General features: G+C 34.6%; 1 protein-coding gene across 1 annotated transcript in view; it reads right to left on the bottom strand.

Moving 5' to 3' along the window:
• Nucleotides 1–218: 218 nt before the first annotated feature.
• LOC131156431 (uncharacterized) overlaps nucleotides 219–10,633 on the bottom strand; it is a 31,012-nt gene continuing 20,597 nt past the window's right edge. The window contains exons 8-10 of the mRNA XM_058110117.1: nucleotides 5,731–5,954; nucleotides 603–856; nucleotides 219–490 (exon numbers count right to left, since the gene is read on the bottom strand). Of these exons, the coding sequence (XP_057966100.1) occupies nucleotides 395–490; nucleotides 603–856; nucleotides 5,731–5,954 (574 nt within the window). The 3' untranslated portion in view covers nucleotides 219–394. The remainder of the gene's footprint in view (nucleotides 491–602; nucleotides 857–5,730; nucleotides 5,955–10,633) is intronic.

Raw genomic sequence — 10,633 nt, 5'->3', positions numbered from 1 at the left:
AAAAAAAAAACCAAAACGCAAGGTAAGGTTGCAAACTATAAACCCAATGTGATCCATCCCTTTCCAAACCCCACATGTGGGAGCTTTGTGCACCCCTATTTTTTTTTTCCCAAATCCAGTGACAGGTAGAGAGCCGCATAAGACTAGAGCAACCAGACATAAATATGGTACTAGCAGGACTATTGGCTACAAGGCAAAGGGGACAAAGTTTCAAACAGTGAGCTAAAAAAGTAGTAATTTATACTTCAAAAGGATATCTTAACTGGTTTTTTTTTTCGCTTTGATAATACAACATTTCTCAGTTAGTATAAATCACTTGTATTTTCAGAGCCACATAAAGACGGGGGTGCTGCACAAGTTGAAGTAAATCAATCGTTAGAAGAAAAAAAACTAATTAACCCCTCAATGAGTATTTTTTCCCTGTGAAAGGCTGGAACTTGGGCTCCTCTGGCTTTTGCGATGGTTCTTGCTTGTTCTCCTCTGCAACTTCCTGCAGGTTTAATTTTTTTCATTTTTATTTTAAGAAGGTTGAATATCTCAATCGTGGCTCAATCATCAGAATTGTGCTAGCTCAAAATGAAGAGGGAGGGAAAAAACAGTACCTTGTGGGTTTCCTTTGGAGTACGGCTTACATTTGCACCAAACACAAGCTTTCCCTGAGACTGCCGAGCACCACTTTGTGAGCTAGACCCTGCAGAAGGCCGTCCAACAGCATCGATAACTTCCGGCTTCTTGTCTTTGGTTCCAGTGGAAGAAAGTGGCGGAGGCTGTTCCTTCAAAGGTTTTCCATCCAAGCGCCTCCCGACTCCACTAAATGGGTTAAATTTTGGTTCATTCTCAGCTGGAGCTTCTGAGGCTGCAAGAGCAATAAGAGGCAAGTGAATTTTCTCAAGGCTCCATTTGGATCAAAGAATTTACGAGGGAAAGGGAAAAATAAAAAAAAGAATGAAATCAATTTTTCATTGTATTTTCTCTCCATACCAAATACTATTAAGAATAAAAATTTATTCTTATACAATTAAAATTTTAAAAAAATGAAACCCCAATGACATGTAAATTTTTTTATTTTTTGTTTTTTAAACTTACTATATATTTTATTGTCATACTTGTTTTCCTTGAAAACCAAACAAGGGTCATTTTAGTCGTGGAAAACAGTTCTCTTTTCCATTGCCAATATATCAAAGAAATACAAAAGTACCACCTTGTTTCCAACATCTATATAGGAAGAGTTAGGAAACCTTTTTAAAAAAAAAAAATTGTTTTCCACCTTTATGCAAATGATAGACAACTAGAAAACAAAGTGTCATTTTTGTAATTATTTTGAAAACTGAAAATAAAAGATGAAAATTGTTTCCACAACTAAACAAGGCCCTAATTGTTTCTTATTCTCCATTCCTTTCTTTGGAGTTCTCTAAGTTTCGAATAGGGCCTAAAAGAATTGAGGAATAAGTACAAACCAAACCCACCTAACATCCAAGTCTCACATCCAATTACCAAACAAGTAGAAAGGAAATTCCTTTCAAACAACAGCAACTTAAGATCAACTTATGTACATATTTTATATTTATCATCACTTCTGCTATCCGCATCAAATAAGCTCAGGTGTTTCGGACCAATCCCATTTCACCATAATTATCCCTTCACACAGCCAATTCCAAGCCCGGATAAAGGGGAAGAGTAAAGGAGAAGGATTGCGTTAGATAGCTGACAGCTAATGTAAAACTTCTCAAATACTTTGATATGATTTTTTTCCAAATGTTCACCAAGGCATCCCCACGAGAGACACACTGCACTTATACCACCTAAGTGTTTCAAAATGACATGGATGGGCTCGGTTGGACCTGTCTAGACAGGAGAAGGTCAAGAAGGTAATCCAGGAGACTATAGTTAGATTAGCAACTTAGAAGATATGGACACTTGCAAGAAAAAGCATGTAGTTAGTTAATATAATAATTACAAGAAAAATTAACAGTTTGCCTCTAAGAGACTAAGTGGGTATGGGGAAAGCTAGAGAAATCAGAAAATTGAGATTTAAACTTTAAAATTCTGTAAAAAGAAAAACATAAAAATAATGTGGGAATCATTGTAGATAAAAACCTTAATATAATGTGGTAAATGTTAATAAAAATAGGATCATATAAATCATGATAATTTTAGACCAAGAGATAATAAATGTCATTAGTGCGTATGTTGCTCCCCAAATAGACTCAACAGAAAACATTAAAAGACAATTTTGAAAAGATATAATATTATACAAGGGATACCAAGGTCTAAAAAGACATTCATAGGAGCCAATTTGAATGGACACATTAAAAAAGGACAGGTGTTTTTTCTTAACTAGGACAGGAGATCATTTATCTTGTAAGGATTGCAAAGCTTTTTCAAAGAAAATCTTGACTATCCAACATAGAGTTTTAGTGTTAGATATTTGTATAAAGAACTAAAAGAGGAAAAACAACATAATTCAATGTAATAGGATTAGGGGGTGGAGTCTGAAAAAATAAAATATAGTAAAATTTGAAGATAAAATGATCAAAGAGGGTGATTGGATAATAGGGGGTGGAATAAATGTGAACACTTTGTTGAATAGAATTACAAACTCTATTAGAAAGAAAGAGATTTTAGGTGAACCCAAAGAAAGATTCTCATGCAACAAAAAAAAGTTGGTGGTGGGATCAAGGTGTCCAAAAAACCGTAAAGACAAAAAGAATTTGATATAAAACATGTCACAATTGTAGAAATATATAAAATTTTGAAAAACATAAAGAGGCAAGGAAAGAGATGAAAAATGCCAATAGTGAAACTAAAATAGAACTAATGATAATTTATATGCTAGACTAGATACCAAAGAAGGGAAAAGAGTCATAAGACACATATATAAACTAGCTAGAGCTATGGAAAGAAACTGCAAAAATTTAGATAATGTAAATAAATGAAGGATGAGAATGAAAATATCTTGGCAAAAGAAGAAGACATAAAATAGAGATGGTGAAAATATGTTAATAAGTTATTTCATGAAAACCAAATCAAAAACTTACACTTAAAAGTGACAAATGAGGAAAAGATTTAAAAATTGAGATTTATTCGCAAAATTTGAGTCTTTAAAGTTAAAATGGCTACAAAAAAGATGAAAAGTGAGAAATTTATAGACTAGATAACATCCCAATTGAAGCTTGGAAATGTCTAGGAAATAAAGTATATGGTTAATTAATCTATTTAACATTATGATAGAAACCAAGAAAATGTTGGAAAAACGGAGGAAGAGCACACTAATATCTATAGAAAAAAACAAAAGTGATATTCAAAATTGTAATAACTATCCTAGAATTAAACTTATAGGTCATCCGATGAAATTATGGGAAAGGATAATTAAGAAAAGAATAAGAATAGAAACAAGGGTCTTGTAGAATTAATTTGGTCTTATGATGAGGGCATCAACGACAAAAGCTATTCATCTTCTAAGAAGATTAATGGAAAAGTTCAAAAAAAAAAAAAAAAGAGGGACTTGCATATAGTTTTTATTGACTTAGAAAAAGTATATGATAGATTAATATAGCATTAGGGCTGCAAAAGGAGAGTCTACAAGTTTCCCAATCACAATAGGTGTACATCAAGGTTCGACTTTGAGCCCTTATTTGTTTGCTTTAGTGATTGATGAACTCACTAAGAATATCTAGAACGAGATCCCTTGGTGTACTTTGTTTGCAAATGATATCATTTCTAGTGATGAAAGTAGGACCAAGGTAGAATCTAAGCTAGAACTACGGATAACAACTTTAGAATCTAGAGGTTTTATGGTAAGTAGAAATAAGACAGAATATATGAATGCAATTTTTTCCATGAGGAATATTGATAATAAGATTAAAATTGATAATCAAGAAAACAACAACATCAGTATATTTCGGTATCTTGTATTTATTATGCATGCGGAAGGAGAAATTGAAGAGGATGTGTATTAAGCAGGTTCAGGAAAATGGAGGAATGCTTCAGGTGTGCTATTGTTAAAGCTTAATATATGTTGTTGGCCCACAACTTAATAACTTAAGTTTTTAGGTAAAGTGGTAATCTAACATGGTATCAGAGCTCTGGTTACCAGGAGGTCTTGGGTTCTAGTCTTGTCGCTTGCGTTTATTGTGTGGTATTATTTGTCATTTGTTTATTTCTCCACATGCTGACGGGCTACACGTGCAGGTGAATGTTAAAGCTTAATATACATTGCTGGCCCACAACCTAATAACTTAAGTTTTTAGGTAAAGTGGTAATCTAACAGCCATGTGATCATAGAATATAGTTAAAATTAAAATGAAAGTTATATCAAATGACTGTAAGACCAGCCATGCTATGTGGTTCAGAATGCTAGACAACTAAGTTTCCGAAATGTTAATGCTAAGGTGGATGAGTGATAAAACACTAAATGATAAATTAAAGAATAAACATATTCACAACAAATTAAGCATAACACCAACAGAAGATAAGATAAGAGAGGGGTGACTTAGATGGTTTAGACATTTGAAACACAGTCTAGGTAGGGCACCATTGAGAAGGAGCGAGCTGGTTAATGGTACTAGAAGAGACATGGGTAGACCTAAATTAACTTGGAATGAGATAGTGAGGATGGGTTTAACAGTCTTAAAGTTAGTTGAGCAAAACCCCTTGATCTCATGAATTGGCGAAAAGGGATTTATATAGCCAACCTCACATGGTGAGACTTAAGGCTAGTTGTTGTTGTTGACCAGGTTGTCAAGATATTTTTTTCCCTTTTCTTTTCCCTGTCAGTGTAAACTTCCAGAAACAAATGCAAAGATATTCATCATACATGAGCAATAATAATAAAATTAAATTATTTTATAAGCCTTCCAAAGTAAGAACTCATCAAGCAAGAAAACCAACATATCCAAACTGTGCTTAATTACCTCATTTCTAAATGCAAATTGGAATCAATGAGCAAAACATGAACCTAAACTCCCCTAAATGCCATGGATTTACAGCTGTTGTCTGGTATGGTTAGATAATATGAATCACACAAAGGTACAAGGGCATTTCTGCAGATAAAAAATAAGCCATCTTGATGCATGAACAAAAGGTATGAAAGTTCAAAGTTACTGTTCATGCCACTATAACAGTCTTATTTTTAGTGGCTTTTCTGTCTTTTCAGTTCTTTCCTTTGTCTTGGATAGTTGGATGGTTGATATTAAACCCATTTTCGGGTTATCATTCCTCTCTTTGTTAGGGTTTTATTTTATACAAGGTGATCTAAATGATGTAACGAGGCAATCCAACTTTTTTTAAAATAAATAAAAATTTTCAAATACACTCTCAGTTACTGGATTGACTCAAGAAGACCAGCCCTTTGGCTGAGTATACAATCTCTATTGCTCTCTCTTTCAATTCTCTTACCCTCTCTTGCAACAATATTCTAATTAGCATGTGTTTGTTTCTCTACATCAGAACCTCAGTAACAAAATTAGAGGATTGGTTTTGACAATACAAGAAGCCCTATCCTTGTAAAGGCCTTCAAACCCATGAAGAATAAACATCACATAGTTTTAACCATCATGCACAATCTTATATAAAAAGGGGGTCAACTTAAAACTTATGTGGAGAACCTGAAGCTCTAATTTTGTTATAAATAAAAAATGCAGAAATGAGAACACGGAAGAAAAGACAAAACCATAATGACAATGAAAAAGCAAAAATGAAGTATCATAAAGAGGATCATGAAATGTGCACCTTCAGATGCAGCCTTGTTTGAAGGTAATAGTGCAGCAGGCTTTTCAGGTTCCTTGTAATCAAGGGGAGGAGCAAAGTCCACCTCACAGTCCGTCTCAATGATACTTATTGCATTAGAAGGCTTTGTTTCTATGATGTCTATGTAGTATTTCTTGTTGTTATATGCCACCATAATACTATCGCCAGTGGTTAAGCAGGAAAAGTTCCTTAGTGTTGTCTCTAAGCTGCATGGGCAAAAAAGGGGCAAAAAGATGAATTAGGAAATCAATCCCGTGTATTCAATAATGGTACGCATAGAAGGACCTATATTTACATAATAATATTGTTTCAACAATTTATTAAAAATAAAAGGCAAAACATTAAACAGAAAAAAAAAAAAAATAATGATGCAGTATTGGGCAATTTAAGTTGTTGCCAAACAACTGTATAAAGAGTTCTAACTACAATAGCAACAAAACCAAGCCTCAGTCCCACTAAGTGGGGTCAGTTATATGAATCCTTTTCCACCAATTTATGTGATCATGGACCATTTCTTTTGATAGATTCAAGGATATTAAATTCTTACTCACTATCTCCTCCCAAGTTATTTTAGGTCTACCCCTACCCCTTCTACTTTCCCCCACAGTAACTAAGTCACTCTTCCTCACAGGTGCACTATGTGGCCTACGTTGCAAGTGTTCATACCATCTGAATCGTCATTCCCTTATCTAATCTCCTATAGGAGCTATACCTAACTTACCACGAATACGTTCATTCCTTAATTTATCTTTCAATGTTATACCAATCATCCATCTAAGCATTCTCATCTCAACAACTTTTACTTTTTGGATATTATGTTTCTTCGTCGCCCAACCTTCCAATCCATATAGCATAGCTGGTCTTATAGCTGTCCTATATAACTTCCCTTTCAATTTTAACGATATTCTACGATCACATGGCACACTTGAAGCACTTCTCCATTTTACCCAACCTGCTTTAACTCTATACATTACATCATCTTCAATTTCTTCTTCAACTTGCATGATAGATCCAAGGTATCGAAATCTACAAGTGCTATTTATTTCATCATCATCAAGTTTAACTTTGTCTCCAATATTCCTCCTATCATTACGAAAATTACATTTCATATATTCTGCTTTATTTCTATTTATCCTAGGGTTTTGACTGCAAATAAAACTCAAATTAAAAATTTTATAAATAAATTCTGAAATAATTGAAATTATAGCCTCCACGTAAATTTTTATTTTTTTTTAAGTTACAGAAAATGCTAAAATCCCAACCATCAATCTCCCTTGAGAGCTATTACTTATTAATCTCAACACATAAGGCCCTAAAAGAATTAAATCTTTTACAGCAGCATGAATAATACTCCATGATAGCAATGTAAACAGCAAAATTACCACAGTACCATGAACAGTAAATATTAGCCACGTTGGCTTTCCTATGCTCAGATGGTTCTGCATCACATACAATCAAATATAAAAGGAATGTCTAAAAACTTGACATGTCAGGCACTCATAGGCACCACGCCAGGTTATCCTATTACTCAAAATTTAGCAAGACTTGATAATTTTATCCGTCTCCTAAATCCTGTTCCTGAACTTTCCTTCAAGAAACTAAGTGGGTAAGGGGGGAAAGCTAGAAAAATTGGGGGAAAAAAAAAAAATTGAACTTTGGTAATATAAGAATGGGGCAATCATTGTAGACAATGCTGTATATGTCAAGGGTGGCAGACAATCATAAAAGTCATGATGGTCTTAACATAAGAGATAGCAAAAGGCAATTTTGGGAAGGCGGAGAAATTATTCATAGGAGCATACTTGAAAGGCCACGTTTTGAATGGGGCAATAAAAGTTATGAGAGGATACATGGAGGGCGTTGATATGAAGGTAAAAATGAGTGCAATGACAAAATCTTAGACTTTGTTATATCACATGAAATAATGAATCTGTGCTTTTAGAAAAGAGAAAAACACTTCCGACCCATTTAGTTGTGAAAAACATTTTCCATTTTACTTTTAGTTTCTTAAAGAATTTAAAAATAAATAAAAAACTCAAAGTTTTTTTTTTTCCCTAAGTTTTGCATTAAAAAAGTAGAAAATAAAGAGTTCGTTTAGTTGTGCAAAACAGTTTTTCATTTTTAATTTTGGAAATTAAAATAACTACAAAAAATACAACTTGTTTTTCAATTTTCCAAAAATTATATATGTTAGTGTTTAAGATCATGAATTTTGGGGTTTGGATTTGGATTTAAGTGGATCTCAAGAAACTCAATACATTTTATACTATATTTTTGTCATAATCCACACAAATCCAATCCAATATTTGAATTCCGTACTCCCAAAAACGAACCAAGAAATTAGAAATCTAGAAAACAATAGAAAGATGTTTTCCAACTTTCCCATACAAAATTAGAAGATTGGAAAAGAAGATAGCATTTTTGTAATTATTTGAAAATTTTAAAAAGTAAAGCAAAAAATATTTCCACAAGCAAATATTACCAAAACTTTTAATAATTTTACATTTTTTGCAGATAAATATTGTAAAAATAAAAAATTATATAACCTTTGTGTAATTCTTTGGAAAACTAAAGTGGAAAACAAACTAACTGGCCCTTAATAACCTTAAAGAGTGAGCAAATAAAGAGGGCAGATCTTTTATCATGTCAGGATTGTAAAATTATTTGAGGTGAAAATTTAACTATAAAGCAGAACATTAGTGTCGATTGACCAAATGACTTAAAATAGCTTTTGCCCCCTCGAACACCTATTCTTCTACCCTTTTCTCATTTCTTCTTGGATGTCTTTTTTCTATCTTATTCTTTTGCTTTTCAAAAGTAAGCCAAAATTGGACACAAAATATTAAATTGACAATAAATTTTAATTTGTAAAGAAAATGAAAAAAAAAAAAACATTTCAGGCATTCCTTGAGCTTCATTGCAAATTGCTAAAAATCCTATGCCACCTTTACTTTCACCTCTCAATTAGGAAGCCCTAAATTATCCATTGCTCTCTCTCTCTCTCTCTCTCTCTCTCTCTCTCTCTCTATATATATATATATATATATATCTCATGCACACGCATGCGCACACATTATCACAATCGAAAACTGTAAACACATCATACACAAAATCACAAAAAACCAAATCAAAAACCCCTCTCCATTGTGTCTTCTTTTGCAAGTCAACCCTCACAAATGTGACCAAATCAATCAAATGTAAATCAAACTAGCTAGTCTTACCCCTAGCCCCACAACCAAATCCAACTAGTTCCACCATGAAACCTGAATTCAACCCCAACCCTCAACCTTTAGATGGAATCCCTCACCTTCAACCCCAATTGAAACCCAATACAGCCCAACGTCCCAAATCAAAATTCAATTTCCCCTCAACCACCCTAATTGACACTCAATTATGCAATTTCTCCTCAACTTGAAGTTTGAAACCCAACATCATATCCAAAAATCTTAGATTTTACCCAAAACTCAAAAGTTGAAACCTCATTGAAACACCAAATTGTCACTCAAATCAAATTGACAAGACATCACCTCAACCCAAATTAAATGTTAACTATCAAATTGACACGAATTTAAACCAATCGAAACCTTAATTGCCACATTAAACCCTGAAAGAGCCCAACCGAAATCCTAATTGTCACAATGAATACATTTGAAACCCCAATTGCCCTTTTAAACCTCAACATCCCAAAGATTACACTAGTCCCAATTGCCCTTGAACTTCAATTTGACCCCTAAATTTGCAAATTGTGCCTAATTCATCCCCAACTACAACATTGCATTTACATTTCACTCTCATTTCAACCCAATTCCACCCAACAAACCAAAATGACCCTCAATTTCACACTAGACGCTTGAAAATCCCAATGCAAATCCGATACAAATTTGAAATATCAAAATCAAGGCCCAATTGAATTTCAATCCTCAAATCAATGCCCAATTGAACCTCAATTCTCAAGTCGAGACCCAACTGAACCTCAATTCTGAAATTGAAGCCCAATTGCATCTTAGTGCTCTAAAATTGAGGCCCAATTGGATTTCAACTTAATATCAGGACTCAATTGAACCTTACTTTCTCAATTTAAAACTCAAATAACCTAATCCTCTAAAATAGAACCCCCCCCCCCCCATCAAACCCCATTATATCCTACCCTTAATTAACCCCTAATTGACACCTAATCCACCCACATTGTCACAAATCCACATTAAGTTGGGCTAAGTACACCCTTTGTATGTGACCCATTCTCATAGGGCCACTAAAAGCTCAACTCACAACACCTACCCTCTCTATAGGGGTGGGAAAACGGGTCAAAACCCAACGGGTGACCCATGACCCGCTCATTTAAAACGGGTTCGGATTTTATTCAAGGCAACCCGTTCATAAACGGATCAACCCGTGCCCCGACTAGGTCACCCCTTTACATAAAACCCTATTCCACATTTTCACTTGCCGTCTAGCAATAAGAAAGGAGCCCAAAAATTCTTCAACTGAATTCCCAAAAAAATACCAAAACCATTGAGAAAATGCAGCAGGCAGCTGCTCAGAAAACAGCAGCAATCTCAATCGTTGGATGAGAAGTTGAAGAAAAAAGAGGAGCAGGAATTGAAGAAATGAACTATGAGGGTTCGGGTCGAGTCACCCGCAGCAGTTCTTCTTCTTCTTCTTCTTCTCCTCTCGTCATGGTTGCCTCTCTCGCAGTCTCACGCCGACAACGCCGTGGTCACCTCTCTCTCTTGCAGCCCCACAGTGCGCCCTTGGCCCTTGCCCGTCTAACCATCTGCCTAGGACACCTCGCGGTCGCAGTTCTTCTTCTTCTTCTTCTCTCGCCGTGGACACCTCTCTCACAATCTCACGCCGACGACGCCATGATCATCTCTCTCTCTTGCAG

This window comes from Malania oleifera, chromosome 5, assembly GCF_029873635.1.
Source record: "Malania oleifera isolate guangnan ecotype guangnan chromosome 5, ASM2987363v1, whole genome shotgun sequence".
Classification (NCBI taxonomy): domain Eukaryota; kingdom Viridiplantae; phylum Streptophyta; class Magnoliopsida; order Santalales; family Ximeniaceae; genus Malania; species Malania oleifera.
The sequence above is the reverse complement of the archived record's forward strand: the minus strand, read 5'-3'. Positions and strand labels throughout refer to the sequence as shown.